This window comes from Dipodomys ordii, unplaced genomic scaffold (assembly GCF_000151885.1).
Source record: "Dipodomys ordii isolate 6190 unplaced genomic scaffold, Dord_2.0 Scaffold202, whole genome shotgun sequence".
In the NCBI taxonomy this organism is placed as follows: Eukaryota; Metazoa; Chordata; class Mammalia; order Rodentia; family Heteromyidae; genus Dipodomys; species Dipodomys ordii.
In genome coordinates this window covers 1,106,780-1,126,610 of record NW_012267418.1, presented here as the reverse complement: position 1 = coordinate 1,126,610, position 19,831 = coordinate 1,106,780, and the positions used below count along the sequence as shown (strand labels likewise).

At 49.9% G+C, this 19,831-nt stretch overlaps 3 protein-coding genes across 5 annotated transcripts in view; 2 read left to right on the top strand and 1 right to left on the bottom strand.

Moving 5' to 3' along the window:
- Positions 1-49: 49 nt before the first annotated feature.
- Dxo (decapping exoribonuclease) lies at positions 50-2,389 on the bottom strand. 3 transcript variants are annotated; one of them, XM_013034994.1, is made up of 7 exons: positions 2,100-2,389; positions 1,532-1,896; positions 1,146-1,381; positions 836-950; positions 574-709; positions 338-432; positions 50-258 (listed from the first exon to the last, which is right to left on the bottom strand). In XM_013034994.1, exons 2-7 carry the CDS (start codon positions 1,888-1,890, stop codon positions 108-110), a joined length of 1,092 nt encoding a protein of 363 aa, XP_012890448.1. In that variant the 5' UTR covers positions 1,891-1,896; positions 2,100-2,389; the 3' UTR covers positions 50-107. The 3 variants fall into 3 exon arrangements, with proteins under 3 accessions (XP_012890448.1, XP_012890447.1, XP_012890446.1); XM_013034993.1 differs by having other exon boundaries at positions 836-1,055; positions 2,116-2,389; XM_013034992.1 differs by having other exon boundaries at positions 836-1,055; positions 2,100-2,388.
- A 63-nt stretch (positions 2,390-2,452) lies between these two features.
- Positions 2,453-9,579, top strand: Stk19 (serine/threonine kinase 19). Its single transcript, XM_013034995.1, has 7 exons — positions 2,453-2,673; positions 2,823-2,959; positions 6,925-7,020; positions 7,588-7,727; positions 8,651-8,748; positions 8,838-8,985; positions 9,156-9,579. Exons 1-7 carry the CDS (start codon positions 2,574-2,576, stop codon positions 9,199-9,201), a joined length of 765 nt encoding a protein of 254 aa, XP_012890449.1. The 5' UTR covers positions 2,453-2,573; the 3' UTR covers positions 9,202-9,579.
- Positions 9,580-10,188: 609 nt separating this feature from the next.
- Positions 10,189-19,831, top strand: part of C4a (complement component 4A (Rodgers blood group)) — a 14,733-nt gene continuing 5,090 nt past the window's right edge. The window contains exons 1-28 of the mRNA XM_013034946.1: positions 10,189-10,303; positions 10,446-10,644; positions 10,786-10,987; positions 11,133-11,203; positions 11,286-11,374; positions 11,608-11,690; positions 12,310-12,406; positions 12,535-12,640; positions 12,728-12,860; positions 13,639-13,754; positions 13,859-14,035; positions 14,183-14,368; positions 14,719-14,904; positions 15,063-15,221; positions 15,471-15,597; positions 15,736-15,810; positions 16,075-16,272; positions 16,367-16,478; positions 16,593-16,663; positions 16,883-17,022; positions 17,130-17,339; positions 17,531-17,582; positions 17,687-17,776; positions 17,916-18,125; positions 18,292-18,367; positions 18,733-18,889; positions 18,984-19,100; positions 19,211-19,466. Of these exons, the coding sequence (XP_012890400.1) occupies positions 10,239-10,303; positions 10,446-10,644; positions 10,786-10,987; positions 11,133-11,203; positions 11,286-11,374; positions 11,608-11,690; positions 12,310-12,406; positions 12,535-12,640; positions 12,728-12,860; positions 13,639-13,754; positions 13,859-14,035; positions 14,183-14,368; positions 14,719-14,904; positions 15,063-15,221; positions 15,471-15,597; positions 15,736-15,810; positions 16,075-16,272; positions 16,367-16,478; positions 16,593-16,663; positions 16,883-17,022; positions 17,130-17,339; positions 17,531-17,582; positions 17,687-17,776; positions 17,916-18,125; positions 18,292-18,367; positions 18,733-18,889; positions 18,984-19,100; positions 19,211-19,466 (3,760 nt within the window). The 5' untranslated portion in view covers positions 10,189-10,238. The remainder of the gene's footprint in view (positions 10,304-10,445; positions 10,645-10,785; positions 10,988-11,132; positions 11,204-11,285; positions 11,375-11,607; positions 11,691-12,309; positions 12,407-12,534; positions 12,641-12,727; positions 12,861-13,638; positions 13,755-13,858; positions 14,036-14,182; positions 14,369-14,718; positions 14,905-15,062; positions 15,222-15,470; positions 15,598-15,735; positions 15,811-16,074; positions 16,273-16,366; positions 16,479-16,592; positions 16,664-16,882; positions 17,023-17,129; positions 17,340-17,530; positions 17,583-17,686; positions 17,777-17,915; positions 18,126-18,291; positions 18,368-18,732; positions 18,890-18,983; positions 19,101-19,210; positions 19,467-19,831) is intronic.

Sequence of the window (19,831 nt, the reverse complement as noted above, 5' to 3'; positions counted from 1 at the left end):
ATTCTTGGGATATTGGGCAGGGATGAATCAGCTCAGAAACAGCAGAGAGTCACTTAGAAATATTTCTTTACTCTGTACATTAACATAGGATAGATCCCTTCAAAACATCAGTCCTTGGGGGAGGGTGTCTTAGGGGGTGATGAGAGGTCCTGGGCCATGGCTTCCACATACCACGTGGGCAGGAAGGTATAGGGGCCATCTTGATGTACAGACACAGTGACTGGGTGGCCAGGCTCCCAGGAGAAGAGGTGGACAAGCCTAGAGGCAGATGGAAGTTGGGGTAAGGAGTGGAAGCTAAGCTCCCGGGATCTAGAGGAGAAACAGCTGAATGTCTCACCTGGGGTCATCTTGGATAACTGTGCTCTGTGCAAAAGTAAGGAAGGCAGCGCAGAAGTTCATGCACACAGAGGGGTTCCAGCCATCTCGGTCATTCTGGAGTGGGCAGAGGAGATAGAAGACTGGCAATCAGGTGAAAGCCAGGAGGAGGGCAAGGCCGACCACAGCCCAATAGTCTTGGTGTAGGGGTTAGGGGGTTAGGGGTAGAAACAGGTGAGTGCTATGACACTGACTTACCCTGACGTGTTCAAACATCTCCATGGTAGGAAAGGTCTTGAAGGAGCAGACAAAACCCTCTGGGTTACGGAAGCCAGCAACAACATTTGGGACCCCTAGGAGGAATGACTGAGCCCACCATTTTAGGAGCTTGTGTCTAACAGGAAAAGCAGAGAGTTAGTGAGATCCCTCCTCAACCCTCCATTCTGCCCTCACCCTCTTCTCCGGGTCCCCTTCCCAGCTGTTAATCTGGGCTCTTGTCTTGCCCACCCCTATCCTGTACCTGTAGAAGCTCCTCCACTGGCCAGGACTGTGCATCTCTTTAGAGGTCTTGAGCTCCACATAGCAGGTAGGAGGCTGTGTGGATGAAGCCTGAGGGTCTGTGCAGTCTACCTCCCCTGAGAAGAGCAGAGGGTGGTTTCCCAGGCGGCTGCGTAGCACAGAGCAGAAGGCCACGTTCGTGTTAACTTCCCCAGAGGGGTCTGGAGAGCCTCCAGGTTTGTCTGTACAAGGAGAGAAGCAGCAGCGGGGATGGGGGGCTCTCAAACATTTGGGGAAGGGGATAGAGACCAGAGAGTGGGGATAACTCTCACCTGCACACATGTACTGCTCAAACTTGTAGCCCATGTACATAAGCTCCCGGAGAAGGGGTGGCCTTGCAAGCCTCTGAGCCCGAGCGGCTGCTGTCTCCACCTCACTCAGGTACAATGTTCCCTGGAACCGAGAAGCTGCCAACTGCCATCCCTCCTGTCGCTCATATGGTGTTGTCAGCAATTTTGTCAGGTGCCCCCTCCATGTCACTATGGCCCCGGCCAGCCATCCTGGACCCCTGAGAGGGAAGAGTCCAGAGGCTGGGCTGAAAGTTTGATACAAGTCTTAGCTTAGCTCCTTTCCCCATCTGAGTCCCAAGGACTAGGTCCCATTCCAACTGTGGCTCTGACAGGTCTAAAGATCTACTTTTGTGCTAAACTTAGCTCACCCCTCCAGCTGGCCTCGGTGTTCCAGAAGCCAGCGTAGCAAGTGGTCAAGCCTCTCTTGGATCTCCTCATCCCGAGGTTGGTATCGGTCAGTGTAACCATCTCTGAGGTCAAAGTTGGGGCTTGGTCCATTGGTGGGGGGTGGGCTGTAGTAGCGGAGGGCTCGGGCATCTCCATAGTACTGACGCTTGTCATCCAGGGAGAAGCAGCCTAATTCAGAAGGGCGCCGGTAGAAAGGAAAGGATCCAGAGTACAGAGCAGGTTCTGTGGACAATGAAGGTGCTGAGCAAGGGAGTTTGTTCTGAGGCTCGGCTACTTCTATTTTCTCAGCACTTCTCTTCCTAGTCCCTGTGGAATCCATGAGGCCCTGCGAGGGAAAAAGTGCACGTTACAGGGTAGGTCAGGACCAAGCAAGCATCCTCCCAGGTTTTGGTCGTGAAGCAAACAGGCCCCAGCCCCTCAGCCAATCAAGTGCTCAACAGTGCTTTTCCTTGCCTATACCCCACTCCTGAGGTTCTCCCTAACGCAAACAAGGTAGGAAGTTTGGGCGCGGATGAAAGATCTGGTTACCTCAAAGCCCCCCAACCTTGACTTTCAACTCCGCGAGGCTATGACGTCAGGGTAATCGCGTCAAAAGCCGAAGAAGGTTGCAAAGGTGGTTTTTCTGCTCCGGATGACGCATTCATTCAGCGACTGTTGTAGGCAGATCCCTCGGGGCGGGGAGGGGCAGTAAGGTTTACACCAGGAATTTGAGCCCAACGTGGCCACGGTTCTCAGAGCCAATCGGTCGGTGGCAGGTGGGGAGCCGTAGCCGGGTGTACACTTCCCTTCACGCATTGGCCGGAGGGAGAACTAGCAACGCCTCCTTTATCGTCACATGGTGCGCGCGGGGGCAGGGGCGGGGGCGGTACATTAGGTCACGTGGTCTCTGGAGAGCACCGCCCAGCGGGGCCGTGCGTCACTGCCGTGCGCCGGAAGATTCTCTTTTCACCAGCCTTTTCATCAATTTCTCCCCCTTGGTCCAGTACCACCAAATCCCGGGCTATGAACCGAAAGCGGCGTCGCTTGCTTCCGGAGACCTTCGGACTGAAGAGGCGGCGGGAGCGAGGCCCTGTGGAAGTGGATCCTCTGAGGGGCGAGTCAGGTAACCGCGGCAGCCTCGGGGCCGGGCTGGAGACCCCCAACGGGCCGGGGCCTCCCTTCGGTCCCGGTGCGTTTTGGGTCCCCAGCTCCCTGTAGTTGGCTCCCCACCCCGCCTTAGTTTCGTCTTAATGACTCGGTCTCTCCACCTAGGGTCGGCGCGCGGGGCAGTGGCGGAGCTAGCGCAGCTGTTCCCGCGAGGCCTGTTCGAGGATGCCCTGCCGCCCATCGTGCTGAGGAGCCAGGTGTACAGCCTCGTGCCCGATCGGACGATGGCCGACCGGCAGCTGGTGAGGGGCATCCGAGCGACCGATAGAGGCCCCTGCCCTGCTTCACGGCCACTTGCGAAGTGCCTTGTCCTTCAGACCTTCAGTTGGTCTGCCAGCCACACAGCAGGCATTAGGCGAAGTGAAGGAAATGAAAGAGCCAGGCTTTGGGGAGAGCGGTCATGACGCATGGTTCAAGCAGACAGCTTTGGAAGGCAATCAGACGTAAGGTCCCTATAGGATCTCGCCCACCAGTGCTGTTTCTTCTGTCTTACACTGCAGAAGATAAGCTGGTAGAGAATGTTAAGCAGGATCAGGAATGGGGTATTAGGTGTACTGGAGGTAGTGCAGTCATCGAGATCATTTCTGAAGATACTGCAGCTGAGAACTGCTGACGGCCCAAGTAACGGGAATGTGGGAGGGAGGAAGAATCTGAGTGAGGCAAGCGGAGAGTGGGGAAAAGCTAGGGGTATAACTCCCAGATTTCCCAAAGTAAATATAGAAGGAAAACATTGAGTTGTTGGGGGTAGAGGTACAAGCTGATTTGAAGGTGCCTGTGGAGCATCCAAAGGCAACCGTGGTGGACAGGTGGATATGACTGTTGCAGGTAATTCTTTGCCAGTGATAGAGAAACGAAAGTGAGGGAGGCCTGAATAGTGATTCAGTTTGTGGATGTGAGTCAGATCTAGCAGGAAGAGTAGAGGTGTGATTTCTAACCTCTGAAAGTTATGGCTATTCTTCTCCAGAAAAACACATACAGGTCTGTGTGTGCACATACAAAGTATGGGCATATATATGCATATATATGTATATGTACTTTGTGGAGCAGTGTTTTGCAAGATCGCCAAAGAGATCAAGAGGTATGACAAGATATTAGGACCAAATCCACAATTCTGGGAGACACCAGCATTCAAAGCAATGTTAGTAACTGCCTGGGCTGCTTATTTAGAAAATTGAGATTCCTGGGACACACCCAAGGATAATGAGATGATCTCTTGAGAAGGGATATGGGAACCTACATCTTTGAACTATTGCTTTTAAATTTGAGATCCACTGATGTAAGGGAAAATAGAGGAAGAGGAATCTGAAACCAGCCTTGGCTACATAGCAAGACTTTGCCTGACTCAAAACAAAAAGAAAAACCCACCTAAAATGGAATAAAAAAATTCAACAAGAATCAACCTTTTGCATTGTTGATTTCTATGCATGTTTTCTATTTTCTCTTTTGGATTTTCACTTTATTTTTTCTTGCTAAATTTCATCTTTTCTATAACATGTAAGTCTGTACTTTCCCTCTAAATATTAATATATAAGTAGTAAATTTTAGTATGTATTTTTATTTACAAGTTAGAAGTATATTCTAACCTCCTTTGTGAATCTTTTCCTTTGATTCATTGGGTTGATTAGAAAGGTATGTCATAATTTCCAAAACTTTGTTCTAACCTTGTTACAGATTTTTGGCATAAATGACATTGGTGGCCAGAGAGCATGCACATTGTATAATTTTAGTCATTTGAAATTTGAGGTTTGCCTTACATACATGTTAGTTTTGCCAAGTAACATATATGTAATATATATAATATTTTGAAAATGATATGTATACCATTACAACTGATATTGTTGAAATGTTCTATTGTTTCACTTAATTTGTTCCTTTGTTCTGTGAGTTTATGAGAATTGGACTAATATTTTCTTTATTGTGGATTTGTTAATGACTTCAAATATTTCCTCTACTTTATCCCTTTTCTTTCTTCTGGGAATCAAATATACTTTGACCCTTCTTTTTGTATTTTATAAGTTTTATGACTGTCTTTTGTGTTTTCAGTATTTTAATTCTTTACTTTTTTTTTTTTTTTTATTCTGGGTAGTTTTTAAGATCTCCCTCACAGCTGAATAGCTTTTTATTCAGCTATCCCTAATGTATTCAACACATCTATCAAGTCATAATTTCATTTATTTTTCTGACCTAGATTTTCTGCTTGGACATTTTCAAGTCTTTTTATGATTTCCACTGATATTTTGCATCTTAGCCTTTATGTCAGCATTATGGATTATGGATTTTTTTATTTATTTTTATTTTTATTTTTTGTCAGTTGTGGGGCTTGACCTCTGGGCCTGAGCGCTGTCCTTCAGCTCAAGGCAAGCGCTCTACCACTTGAGCTACAGTGCCACTTCCAATTTTCTGGTGGTTTATTGGAGATAAGTGTTTCTCAGACTTTCCTGCCTGGGCTGGCCTTGAACCGCAATCCTCAGATCTTAGCCTCCTGAGTAGCTAGAATTACAGGCATAAGCCACCAGCGCCTGGCTTTATGGATGTTTTTAAAGGCAGTCTTTGACATAAGATAATTGCACATATTAATAGTGTATGATGATGTTTTGTTACATGTGTATAATGTAAAAGGACCAGTTAGGGTAGTTAGCATTTCTGTTGGGAACCTGTAAACTCTCATTTTTCTCTTCCATCCTCTTTTTAAAATGTCAGCCAATGCTGTATCACTGCACTATAACCTCAGCCATTTCTTTATAAAATATGTAATAAATTGTTATGAACTATTGCCATCTATTGCTATGGTGGAGAGCAGTAGAATTTATTCTTCTTATGTAATTAGTTTGGGGGGGAAGAGAGAGACAGAGAAAGATAGACAGACATATATACACACACAGCGCACTAGCCCCATGTGTCTTTTATGTTCTATTTTGTTTTTTTTAATCTGTCTCGGGACTTGAACTCGGCCTGGGCGCTGTCTCTCCGCTCTTCAGCTCAAGGCTAGCACTCTGCCACTTGAGCCATAGCACCACTTCCAGTTTTCTGAGTGGTTTATTGGAGATAAGAGTCTCACAGACTTTTCTGCCCAGGCTGGCTTTGAACCATGATCCTTAGATCTCAGCCTCCTGAGTAGCTAGGATTATAGGCGTGAGCCACTGGCGCCTGGCTATGGTTTGTTTCTTTTGAGTTTTGTTTCTTGTGTAACGAAGTTATTTTTGGCTCTGTGCTGACCAGATTTGCTTAGATCAGCAAGTGCCTTTCATGTTTCAATTCTTTCTGAGTTCCTATTTTGATTTTTGTTAGTCTAATTTCATTTTGTAAGCTCTTTAATGCTTAAAGAGATATTTTTTAAAAAGAGTATTATAGCAAATATTTGAAGATAATGTTTCAGCATAGGTGGTTTGGTTTTGTTGTATTCCTACAAGCAGCAGTCCTTTTATATTCTTGTTTTAAATATTTTATCCTTTCCTCTTACCTTCTACCACCCTAAATTGAGACTGCTAAGGTCTTTTTTTTTTTTTTTAATATGGAACGCTTCACGAATTTGCATGTCATCCTTGCGCAGGGGTCATGCTAATCTTCTTGTATCGTTCCAATTTTAGTATATGTGCTGCTGAAGCGAACATGAGACTGCTAAGTTCTTAGTGATAGGGCCAATGGTGTTTTTGTACGTTCGTTTTTGTTTTGCACCGTTATTGGGTCTTGAACTCAGAGCCTGGGTGATGTCCCTTAGCTTTTTCATTCCAGGCTGGTATTCTACCATTTGAACTACAGCTCTACTTCTGTTTTTTCTTTCTTTCTTTCTTTCTTTTCTGATTAATTGATGATAAGTGTCCCATGGACTTTCTTGCCTGAGCTGGCTTTGAACATTATCTTCAGATCTCAGTCTCCTGAGTAACGTAGCATTTTAAGTGTGAGCCACTTAATTAGTATTTTATCTTCGTGCTTGGCATGGGTCTAGTCTTATCTTCGTGCCCATCTTAATTAGTATTTTATCTTCGTGCTTGGCATGGGTCTAGTCTTGGAAAATACATATTGATTGACAGACAACTCATAAGGCAGGATGGTAGAGTGGGCAAGTACCTGGAAAAGCTGTTTGACCTACCTTCCCACACAATAAAAATGTGCCCAGTATTGGCAAGCAAAAATCTCTCTGCTCCCAAATGCTCGAAATATAATCTTACCCTGACCTCCTTCTTTCTACTCCCATCTCTGGAGACAGAAGGAGCTTCAAGAGTGTGGCGAAATCAGAATCATCCAGCTGGGCTTCGACTTGGATGCCCATGGAATTATCTACACTGAGGACTACAAGACCAGAGTATGTGTGACTCTGTGTGTGTGTGTGTGTGTGTGTGTGTGTGTGTGTGTGTGTTGTGTGATAGATGGGAAGGTGAAGGAGGGGGGGCAGGGAAATTAAGAAATGGAAGTAAAAAGAAAACATTTCCTTACCCCACACCCTACTGGAGAAGGAATAAGGCCCTGGTAAGTAGTAAAATGAGAGAGGGAGAGCTGGGTACTCTTGGCTCATACCTACTCAGGAGCCTGAGATCAGGGGATCTTGGTTCAAAGCCAGCATGGGCAGGAGAGTTCATGAGACTCATGTCCAGTTAACCAAAAACCTGGAAGTAGAGCTGTGGCTTAAAGTGGTAGAGCACTAATCTTGAGCATAAAAGCTCAGGGATAGCACCCAGGACTCAAGTTCAATCCCACAACCAATGAGAGAGAGAGAGCGAGCATGCAAGACAAGAGGAAGAGAAGGAAGAGAGAGAATCAAAAAGAAAATAACCTCAGGAGAACCAAGAAGAGACACTGTCCTGGTGGAGGGGGTGGGGGGTAGGTGGAGGGGAGCTAGGCCATGAATCTGGAATCTGATCTCTGGTTCCAGGTCCTCAAGGCCTGCGATGGTCGACCATATGCTGGGGCAGTGCAGAAGTTCCTGACCTCAGTACTTCCAGCCTGTGGGGATCTTAGTTTCCAGCAGGACCAAATGACACAGACTTTTGGCTTCAGGGACCCAGAGATCACGTGAGAATTGTGGGATCAAAAGGGACTTCCCAGCCTCCCTCTAATCTAATCCATCCTGACTTTTTAGTGAACTTTCCAAAAAGGTTTGGCTCTTCTATTTAATAAAATGACCTGCTTATTCTTCTCCTTGGGAGAGAGGAGGCCTGTTTTAGATGGGGTCTTGGAAAGAGTCCTAGATTACAGTTCAAGAGAACAGGGGGCTTATTAAATGCATATGGGGCCTGTCAGGAACCATAAATGTCTGGTGTTAATCATACTGGGACTAAGAGGATAGAGATGGGCAGGAGCTGCGATGTCTAACATTCCCATTCAAAAAAGCCCCCTAAGCCAGGCAACACTCAAGAGCCTGAAAACAGAAGGATCATAAGGCTAAGGCTGGCCTGAACTGAATAGCAGGACCCCATCTCAAAACATTCCACCCCCACCCTGGGAGAAAACATATACAAGGATTAAGTAAGTATAAGGGAGTCATATCTAGCTCTGGCCTCCTAGTTAGTAATTATGAATATGAAAGCATCCTAAATATCAAGTACTGATCTTCTCTAGGGAAGGAGATACTGGTAGTAATGGTAGTAAAATGTGGCAGGAACTCTGGTGAGATTGCATAGGCCTGAGTTGGCCCAGAGAAGTCTTTCCTCAGTGTGTTTCAGGGCTTGTGCTCAGGGAGGGCATCTGAGGAGAAGCTGATTTAATGAAAATGTACTAGTGACAGGAGGGAGTTCCAGGCAGGGCCAATGAAGCCAGCAGGGGTAACAGAGGTGGCAAACGACAAAGTGTGAACACACATTGCCCCCGCTTGCATTTTCTTAGCTGCTTCCTCTTGCATTGTTGCCTGTTTCTGGAGACTAGTGTCCAAACATGAATAGATGGGGAGGAAAGATGGTTCTCAGAGTCCAGGCTGCATCTCTCTTCCCCTCCCATAGACAATTGGTGAATGCTGGAGTCCTCACAGTCCGTGATGCTGGCAGCTGGTGGCTAGCTGTGCCTGGAGCTGGGAGATTCATCAAGTACTTTGTTAAAGGTATCCTTGAGTCCTCAGCTCCTTAAGAACACCCATCGGTGGCTCTCCAGGCCTCTTCACCTTTCCCCTCTCCTGGATCCCTTCTCCAGGACGCCAGGCTGTCCTTGGCATGGTTCGGAAGGCTAAGTACCGAGAGCTGCTCCTATCAGAGCTCCTAAGCCGGCGGGCACCTTCTGCAGTACGGCTAGGCCTTACCTACCATGCCCATGATCTCATTGGAGCGCAGCTGGTAGACTGGTGAGTATCCCTCTGTCCTCTGTCTGATGACAGAGCAATGCTCAGAGTTGGATTTCCTCCTGGCTCATGCTTCATTGACCAGGAAAGCCCAGGAACACCCTTTGTCAAGTCCTGAGGTCCACACTTTGGGCCCAGGAAGCTTACTCCAATATTGTGTTTTTCATTCACAGTGTCTCCACTACCTCTGGAACCCTCCTCCGCCTGCCAGACACGTGAGGATTCTGATCCTTGCGCAGTGCCTTGAAGTGGGGCTAAAGGGTCCTGAAAGTACTTCCCAGTGGTGACTGAGGCCAGAGTTGCTTTAGGGAGCCTGGGCACTAGGACAGGTGCTGGGCTCTCATGGGCACAGAGGACCAAATAGGTTTGCTGCTGGGAGCCTGGGCTCTGACTTGTGGTGGGCTGTGGGCAGAGCTCCTTTGCTCTTCCACGTATGTGAAGCTAGAAACTGTGCCAAAACTATATATGCTGTCTGTCATGGAGAGGGTACTGCTGTTGCTCTGTCTTGGGATAAAAAGGTGGGACTGCTGGGGAGCCTGGGAAAGAAGGCTGGGGAAAGAGGCAGGGTCATCTGCCCTACATGTTTGGTTGAAACTGATAAATAAAGTACTTCTGTCCATGAAATTTTCTGGGTGTCTTTGTGTACTGTCATGTGTGTTCAGGTGTCTCATCTAGAGGTTAAAAAAAAAAGCGCCAAACTTAGGCCTGAAATTTGACTTATTATTGAGAAAATACAGGGTTTCTTGACATTCAGGCTCTTCTTGTGTGTGGTGTGGATGCACCTGATGTCCTGAACCACAGAGTTCCTGTTGGGGGTCACAGAAGTTCAGTTTGAGTTGTGGTAAAACAGGTCAGTGGCTTCGAAGCCCATCCCTGGCTTGCTGGGACCTTTAAATGCCCTGTATATCTCAGCCACTGTGGGCTTACACATAGGCAAGCCCATTTGCTTGCATAACATGCACAGAGATGTACTCAGTTAAGGGAAGGGGCCCAGTATTGGAATGAGGGAGTTAACAAGGAAGGACAAGATCTGTCTCTGGGCCAAGATTTCTTCAGACTCCCTCAGGGACCCTGGTGTCCAGGCTGCTCCCCCAATCACTGGGCCTGGGGCCAGTTGCATTTCTTGCCCATCACGTGGTTTCCCGGCTTAGACAGGCTAGGGGAGGGGCAAGGTCCAGAGTCAACTCTGTTTTAAGCCCTAGGTTGACCAGAGGGGAGCAGACAGACAAACCAGATCCCTCTTGGAGCCTCCAGTCATGAGGCTCCTCTGGGGACTGATCTGGGCATCCAGTTTTTTTGTTTTGTCTCTTCAGGAGCCCAGGTCCTGGGGCAAGATACTCAAGATATTGAATGCTTGGATGGGGGGGGGGCAGAACTGGAGATGGGGTTTGATTCAAAAGTGAGGGGATGCCAGGGTGCATGTGTCTGGTAGTCTAACTGCTATCCTTCACCACTCTCTCTAGGTTGCTCCTGTTCTCTCCTTCTGTGGCAAAGCTAAGAACTCCCCTGTCGGTGGGAATACAGCTCCTTGACGCACCCCCGGGACAAGTAGTAAAAGGACATGTCTTCCTGAGAAACCCAAGTAACAATAATGTTCCTTGCTCCCCGAAGAAGGACTTCACCCTCAGTTCAGAAAAAGACTTGGTACTCCTCAGCCTTCCGGTAATGCTCTCATACCCTCTAAATGACTTTGTCTTCCTCACTGGCCTCCTTCCTCTTTTTCCATTCCCATAGACTCTTCGGTGTTTCTATCTTGGTCTTTGTTTCCTTCTGCTGTCTGACCTTCTCTCCTTTTCTTGACAGGTCTCCATCAGGGATGTAATGAACTGTAAACTCTCCCAACTGCACAGAAACCCTGAAGTCCAGCTGGTGGCCCAGACTCCATGGCTGAAGAACTCTCTCTCCAGGAAGACAGATGTTCAGGGTGTCAACTTGCTCTTCTCTTCTCGCCGGGGGCACCTCTTTCTGCAGACTGACCAGCCCATTTATAACCCTGGCCAGCGGGGTGAGCCTCAGTCTTCAGGCCTCTTCTTTACCTCCCTCCCTGCCCACTTAGGACTTGTTAGCAAGCTTTACACCTTGGAATTAAGCTCACCCTCCCTTTGTAACATATAGATTCCTGCTCAGCCCTCTCTCATTTCCACTTCCAGTTAGGTACCGGGTCTTTGCACTCGATCAAAAGATGCGCCCAGCCACTGACACTCTCACAGTTATGGTGGAGGTGAGTCCCTGACCTCTGGCCTTCTTGACCGTACTTCTTGTATGTGATCTCCCACTTGAGACCATTTCTGCTGCTCTTGCAGAACTCTCATGGCCTCCTTGTACGGAAGAAGGAGGTTTATGTTCCCACGTCCATCTTGCAGGATGACTTTGTGATTCCAGACATCTCAGAGTGAGCTTCCCTGAACTGAGGGTGTTCCGTCCCCTCCCTGATCTAGACACTCCAATTCTCCTTTGCCCAGGGGCTCTCTATCTCCAACACACAGTTACCTTTCAGATGCCCTGAGCATGGCCCTCCTCGACATTTGGTTTGCCTTCCCAGCTTCTTTCCTAGGGCTTCAGGGTCCTGGATGTTTATGACCCACCTGCTCAGGTAGGCTGAATCCCTTCTTTGTCTGTTTTTAGACCAGGGACTTGGAAAATCTCAGCCCGATTCTCAGATAGCATGGAATCCAACAGCAGCACCCAGTTTGAGGTGAAAAAATATGGTGAGCCCTGCTCTTTTGGTGAAGGAAATGAGAGGTGAGAGGGTAGAAGGGGCAGGGAAGCCCCGATGGAAAGGGAGTTTTTTTGTGTGTGGTTGTTTTTTTGTTAGTTGTGGGGCTTGAACTCAGGGCCTGGGCACTATCCCTGAGCTATTTTTGCTCCAGGCTAGTGCTCAACCACTTGGGCCCACAGCTCCACTTCTGGCTTTGGAGTGGTTAATTGGAGATAAGAGTCTCACAGACGGGCTGGCAAGGTGGCTCAGTCAGTGGTAGAGCGCTTGCCTTGCATGCATGAGGCCCTGGGTTCGAGTCCTCAGCACCACATAAACAGGAAAAAAAGCCAGAAATGGCGCTGTGGCTCAAGTGGTAGAGCACTAGCCTAGAGGTGAAGAACTGAGGGACAGTGCCCAGGCCTAGAGTTCAGGCCCCACGACCGGGTCCTCCTCTTCCCTCATCCCTCCTCCCCCCACCAAAAAAAAAATGTCTCACAGACATTTCTGCCTGGGCTGGCTTTGAACTGCAATCCTCAGATCTCAGCCTCCTGAGTAGCTAGGAGTATAGATATGGGGCCACTGGTCCTTTCACTAGGGTCTGACCTACTTGCCTCTTTACCCTGGGCCAGTTCTTCCCAACTTTGAAGTGAAGATCATTCCTGAGAAGCCCTATATCCTGACTACTCCTGACAACCTTGGGGAAATCCAGTTAGACATCCAGGCCAGGTAACACCCACTCCCCAAATAGGTTCTGCTCCTGGGCCCCCCTTACAAGTGAACAGGCTCCCAGTTTCCCTCTCTTCTGGATCATTATCTCCCCCATCCTTTGGTCCACCTTCTCCTTATGGCAACAGGTACATGTATGGGAAGCCTGTGCAGGGGGTGGCATATGTGCGCTTTGCGCTCCTGGATGAAGATGGCCAAAAGTCTTTCCTGCGGGGACTGGAGACCCAAAACAAGGTAGGATGGAGATAGGGGTTTGGTACTGGAGAGGAGAAATGGGGACCTTCAGTCTCACCCTACTTTCTGTTTTCTCCTGTGTCTCAGTTGGTGGATGGCCAGAACCACATCTCCCTCTCAAAGGCTGAGGTCCAGGGTGCTCTGCAGAAGCTTGGCATTAGTATCGCTGACCTTCTTGGACTGCGCCTCTATGTTGCAGCAGCCATCATTGAGTCTCCAGGTGGGTGACTTTCTTTTATTATAACTCCAGCCCCTTACCTGTGTTCCCTCTGAGCTGACTGTATTAGTCAGCTTTCCATTCCTGTAACAAATACGTGAGAAAATCAGCTTATAAAGAAGAAAAGGTTTATTTCAACTTAGGAATTTGGAGGTTCTAGTGTGTGATCTGTCGGCTCTGTGATGAGGTAGCTCATTGTGGCAGGGAGTGTGTGACAGAACCAAAATGCTCACTCCATGCCAGGAGATGGAACAAGGAGGATCTGGAGTCTCATTGTCCCCTTGGAGGGCACCCCCCAATGACTTAAAGACTTTCCCCCCAACCCTGTCTTTGAAAGGTTTATCACCTCCTAATAGTGCTGTGCTGGGACCTAAGCCTGACCTTTGGCGGGGACTTTTAAGATCCACATTATAATGCTGGCCCTATTCTTCACCATCAGCATTATCCCTAACTTGTGTCAGCTTTCCTCGGGCCCAAATTAGGAAAACCCAAGAAATCATTTCTCTTAAACGCTGCATGATTTTTTACTTCTTTGCCCATCTCAGTTTATTTATTTTTGTTCATTCAGTCATTCATCCACTCACTTATCCAGTAATTACATGTTACACACATCTGGAGCCTGTGTCGGATTTCAACCAATGTGGAGATGAATAGGTTCCCATACTCTGAGGAACTCACTATTAAGGGAAATGATTGGGTTCCCTCCACGCTCCCCCACCCCCCACTGCCTGCCATGCTCTGTTCCTTTCCTCCTAGGAGCTCTCTGCCCTTTGTTTTGCAGGGGGGGAGATGGAAGAAGCAGAACTCACTTCCTGGCGTTTTGTGTCATCTCCCTTCTCCTTGGATCTTAGCAACACCAAGCGACATCTCGTGCCTGGGGCCCCCTTCCTGCTGCAGGTTTCTCTTGGAAGGGAAGGATGGGAGGGGAGTGTGTGTGGGTCAGAAGGGTCCACCATCTTGCTGACCACTTTCTTTTACTGGTCCTTCTCCCATCCATATAGGCCATGGTCCGAGAAGTGTCAGGTTCCCCAGCCTCTGACATTCCTGTCAAAGTTTCTGCCACACTGTCTTCTGGATCTGTTTCTACACTCAAAGACTTTCAGCAGAACACAGATGGGACTGGCCAAATCAGCATTCCCATCACGATCCCCCACGCCACCACAGATCTGCAGCTCTTGGTAGAGTTCCTCTTACCTATGAGGGTGGTGGGTGGGAAGGGAAGGAGGGTGAGCTAGTTCCTGAGGGGCCATAGCTCAGCTCGGGAGCAGGGATCAGGTATTTTGTCCCTTGCCATTGTCCCTACCCCAACCCTCCTGTGTCTCCAGGTGTCTGCAGGCTCCCTCTATCCAGCCATAGCCAAGCTCATGGTACAAGCCCCACCCCCAGGAGGGCCTGGCTTTCTGTCTATTCAGCGGTTGGATCTTCACCCCCCTCGTGTTGGAGATACTTTCATCCTGAACTTGCAAACTGTGGGCATCAGTGGTGCTACCTTCTCTCACTACTACTACATGGTACGCATAGTTGGGGAGTAGAGCCATTCCAGGGTGCAGTAAAGCCCTTTGGACCATCTGGGCATCGTTTCAGGGCTAGAGATATATAATGAGGGGCTGGGAAGGTGGCTCAGTGGTAGAGCGCTTGCCTTGCAATGCATGAGGCCCTGGGTTCGATTCCTCAGCACCACATAAGAAAAAAGCTGGAAGTGGCGCTGTGGCTCAAGTGGTAGAGCGCTAGCCTTGAGCTGAAGAGCTGAGGGACAGCGCCCAGGCCCAGAGTTCAGGCCCCACAACCGGACCCCCCCCCAAAAAAAAAAAGATATATAATGAAAAAGAAGCCACTCTTGCTTCTCCTCTTCTTGGTCCAGATCCTCTCCCGGGGTGAGATTGTGTTTATCAGTCGAGAGCCCAGGAGGACCCTGACCTCAGTCTCCATCTTTGTGGACCATCACCTGGCACCTTCCTTCTACTTTGTGGCCTTCTACTATCATAGAGGACACCCAGTGGCCAACTCTCTACGAGTGGATGTACAGGCCGGGGCCTGTGAGGGCAAGGTAACAGGTTGGAAGAGAAGAGTGTTGGGATGTGTTTGTGCTAATATAGGGGAGCCGAGCAATTGCCCACAGACCATGGGGATACACTTGAAGATGCACAGGGCTGAAAGAAGCTGATTGACCCCACTCCCACTGACCCTACCTTTCGTTTGCACCAGCTGGAGCTTAACCTGGATGGTTCTAAGGAGTATCGCAATGGGGACAATGCCAAGCTCCACATACAGACAGATTCCTTGGCACTGGTGGCGCTGGGAGCCGTGGATACGGCTTTGTATGCTGTGGGTGGCAGGTCCCATAAACCCCTTGACATGGGCAAGGTTTGTCAAGCCTTCTCCCCTATCTTCCTGCCTCTCTGCTTCCTTCCTTGAGCTTAAGCTGTGAGCTCAATTCTTAGATCTCACTTGGGCCCTTCCTTATCTGTCCTCATCCTCTCAGCCTTGGACCTCGATTTTCCTACTCTAATTCCTCATTCTTTGTTTGTGCTCTGCCCTCTCTTCCATAGCTGAATGGGTGGTCCTGCCTCTGAGCCACTTTTGTGCCCAAGCATCCCGGCCTTTTCTTATCAGGTCTTTGAAGTCATGAACAGCTACAACCTCGGGTGCAGCCCCGGAGGCGGGGACAATGCTCTTCAGGTGTTCCAGGCAGTGGGGCTAGCCTTTTCTGATGGGAGCCAATTGACCCCAATTAGAGAGAGTAAGAAGTGGAGGAGTGGACGGGGGGAGATAAGGCTTATGGGGGCAAAGACTAGAGGGGTGGGAAGGCCAAGCGGAGGAAAGGGAGGCAAGTTAGGAGGTCCTCTATCGCTCAGCTGATTGTTTTGCTCTCTGCCAGGTCTGAGCTGTCCCAAGGAGAAGAAAACCCGGCAAAAGAGAAATGTGAACTTCCAAAAAGCAATTAGTGAGAAGTGTGAGTTATGGATGCCCAAGTAGCTACTTCAGTTGGCCGAGTGTCTGGGAGTCAGGATGGGGATCTCTCTCTCTTCTGTTCCTCAGCAAGTTAACAGAAAATGTTCAGAGTTAGGGAGCTAAGTTTTGGGGTTGAAAGTGGATGAGCCAGTGCCTCTCTCATGGACCTCTCATGATCTTGAGACAAGTCCTAGTGGATCTCGGGGTTATGGTGGGGCTGAGGCTTTGTTTGCTCATACTCGCTCCCCACTCCCATGCCCTGCAGTGGGCCAGTATGCTTCCCCAGTTGCTAAGCGCTGCTGCCACGATGGACTGACACGACTGCCCATGACACGCACCTGTGAGCAGCGGGCAGCTCGAGTGCGACAGCCAGACTGTCGAGAGCCCTTCCTGTCCTGTTGCCAGTTTGCTGAGAGCCTGAGAAAGACAATGCGGAACAGGGGCAAAGCGAGCCTGGCTCGAGGTAAGGAGGAGCCCGGTAGGGCTGGAGGAACAGGAAGCCGTACCTAAAAGGCTCACATGGTCCCGCTACAAACCTGTCCTCCAACTGTCCCTAGTCCTGGAGGTCCTGGAAGAGGAGGAACTGATGGATGAAGATGACATTCTGGTGCGCAGCTTCTTTCCAGAGAACTGGCTCTGGAGAGTGGAGGCAGTGGACCAGTCCCAAACGTGAGGACCTGGGGGAAGGGTGTGATGGGGGCCGGAGGGAAGATGCTGGCCTTGTCTTTGGGCTGTGTCTGGAGCTAGTTGGGATAATGGAAGTTTTCTACCTTTTCACCACAGATTGACACTATGGCTCCCTGACTCTCTGACCACATGGGAGATCCATGGTGTGAGCCTATCCAAGAGCAAAGGTGAAGTTGACCTGCCTAGGCCTCAGGCCACCCATCTTACATCGCCCTAACCTGCCAAGCCCTTTGTTATTAGCATGGGTCTAGGGATCCAGCTCTCTGTACTAGCATACATCTAGCCTGGGCCAGAGAACAGGTCACTCCCTGTCCACCTCCTATAGCCCTGAAGTCTTGATACTTCCCACCTCTGACCTCTGCTCTCCCATGTCCTCCACCAATCAGGCCTGTGTGTGGCCAAGCCAGCCCAGCTCCGGGTGTTCCGGGAGTTCCATCTGCACCTCCGCTTGCCAGTCTCTGTGCGCCGCTTTGAGCAGCTGGAGCTTCGACCCGTCCTCTACAACTACCTGAATAAAAACCTGACCGTGAGGCCCCATGGGAAGTCTCCCACATGAGGGTGGAGAGTGAGGGACAGGTAGAATGGGAAGCCTGATTGAGCTGGAGCTCTGCGAATCTGTTTCCTTGTTCTCAGGTGAGCGTCCAAGTCTCCCCAGTGGAGGGGCTGTGCCTGGCTGGGGGCGGAGGGTTGGCCCAGCAAGTACTTGTGCCTGCGGGTTCGGCCCGGCCTGTTGCTTTCTCTGTGGTGCCCACGGCAGCTGCTGATATATCCCTGAAGGTGGTAGCTCGAGGGTCCCTTGAATTCCCTACAGGGGACGCAGTGTCCAAGGTTCTGAAGATTGAGGTGAGTGGACGATCCCAGATTCAGGTCCCCCTGTCCTCAGCACTCTGTTGGCCAAGCCAGGATTCCAGTACCCAAACCCAACACTTTGATCACTTCACATCATCTACAATTATGCCCCAACTCTGTCTCAGGGTCCTTGACCCTGTCAGGACAGGGTCTGAGTCCTCACAGCTATGTTTTTCCTGAGACAGAAGGAAGGGGCTAAATACTTAGAGGAGATCACCTATGAACTCAATCCCCTGGGTGAGTGACCCTTCTCTCCCACCTGTCAGCTTCCTCCTGAATTGGGGTTATAGGGTGCAGAGAATTGGATGGCGACACACTGCCTCCCTTTCCCCTTTCCCCAGACTACCGAGGCCGAAGCTTGGAAATTCCTGGAAGCTCTGATCCCAATGTTGTCCCTGATGGAGATTTTAGCAGCTTTGTCAGGGTTACAGGTGAGACTGTCACCCAGCCCTTTTCCAGTGGGCACCTTTGGCCTACAGGAAGCCTGAGGACCCCCCCCCCCTTTTTTTTTAACCCTCTGGCTTTAAGAGCTCAGATCCAGTCTTGTATTTCTTTTTCTTTCTTCCATAGCCTCAGATCCATTGGAGACTTTGGGCTCTGAGGGGGCCTTGTCCCCAGGAGGCCTGACCTCCCTCCTGAGGCTTCCTCAGGGCTGTGCAGAACAAACCATGACCTTATTGGCCCCAACTTTGGCTGCTTCCCATTACCTGGACAAGACAGAACAATGGAGCAAACTGAAACCTGAGACCAAGGATCACGCTGTGGATCTTATCCAGAAAGGTTCTGAGTACAGGGGCAGGCAGGAGTGGGGGCTGGAGAGGACGGTTCATGAAAGAGGGCAGCTCTGGAGGCTAGAGAAAAGAAGCAGGGGAATGGAGAGCCATGGCCCTGTGCACAGACTGCGGAAGAGTGAGTTTGAGCTGAGGAACTACTTTTCTTCTTCAAGGCTACATGCGGATCCAGCAGTTTCGGAAGAAAGATGGTTCCTATGGGGCCTGGTTGCACCGGGACAGCAGCACCTGGTGAGGCGGTGTGTGTGTGTGTGTGTGTGTGTGTGTGTGTGTGTGTCTCCAGCACCGGGACAGCAGCACCTGGTGAGGCGGTGTGTGTGTGTGTGTGTGTGTGTGTGTCTCCAGCACCGGGACAGCAGCACCTGGTGAGGCGGTGTGTGTGTGTGTGTGTGTGTGTGTGTGTGTGTGTCTCCAGCACCGGGACAGCAGCACCTGGTGAGGCGGTGTGTGTGTGTGTGTGTGTGTGTGTGTGTGTGTGTGTGTCTCCAGGTCTCAGAGGGCCAGGGCAGTGGGAGGGTGAACAGCAAGGAGTCTGAAGGGTGAGGCTGAGTCCCCCACTGCCCAACTCTAACCATCCATTCCTTTCTTTCCTCTAGGCTTACAGCCTTTGTGCTGAAGGTTCTGAGCTTGGCCCAGGAACAAGTAGGTGGCTCACTTGAGAAGCTTCAGGAGACAGCTCAGTGGCTGCTGTCTCAGCAGCAGGAAGATGGCTCCTTCCATGACCCGTGTCCAGTTATCCACAGGGGCATGCAGGTATGGGAATACTGAAGGCCAGGCAAAGAGCCAGTGGCAAGACTGTGTCTTCCCCTTCCCCTCCTGACCGACATCTCCTTGTCCTCTCACTTAGGGGGGCTTGGTAGGAAATGACGAGACCGTGGCACTCACTGCCTTTGTGGTCATTGCCCTTCATCATGGCCTGGCTGTCTTCCAAGATGAGAATGCAAAGCAGTTGAAGCAGAGAGTGGTACGAATGCTCGAGTATCTGCCCTTCCCTGGTTCCTAGCTGTCCCTCTTTCTCCTAAGAATCTGGATATCCAATGAATACCCTCTTCCCTGTTTTTGTCCTCCCTCTAGGAAGCCTCCATTTCAAAGGCAAACTCATTCTTAGGGGAAAAGGCAAGTGCGGGGCTCCTGGGTGCCCATGCAGCCGCCATCACGGCCTATGCCCTGACACTGACCTCAGCCTCCCAGAACCTGCGGGATGTTGCCCATAACAACCTCATGGCCATGGCCCAAGAGACTGGTGGTGAGGGTCAAAAGGGTCCTGGGAGTATGCTTGGGGGTGCTGAGGGAGAGCGAGAGAGAGAGAGAGAGAGAGAGACAGACAGACAGACAGAATCCTGAGGATGAAAAAGTGAGTAGGAAAGATTAAGAGGTAGAACCAGGAAGCATCAGCCTTAAGGAAAAAAGCCAAGCAAAAGTGCAAGGCATGGAGTTCAAATCTCAGTACCAGCACAAAGAAGGAGAAGGAGAAGAAGAATCAAGAAATCTTAGCACTTGGGCTGGGAAGGTGGCTCAGTGGTAGAGCACTTGCCTTGCATGCCTCAGGCCCTGGGTTCGATTCCTCAGCACCACATAAGCAAAAAAGAAAGAAGCCGGAAGTGGCGCTGTGGCTCAGGTGGTAGAGCGCTAGCCTTGAGCTGAAGAACTGAGGGACAGCGCCCAGGCCCAGAGTTCAGGCCCCACGACCGGACC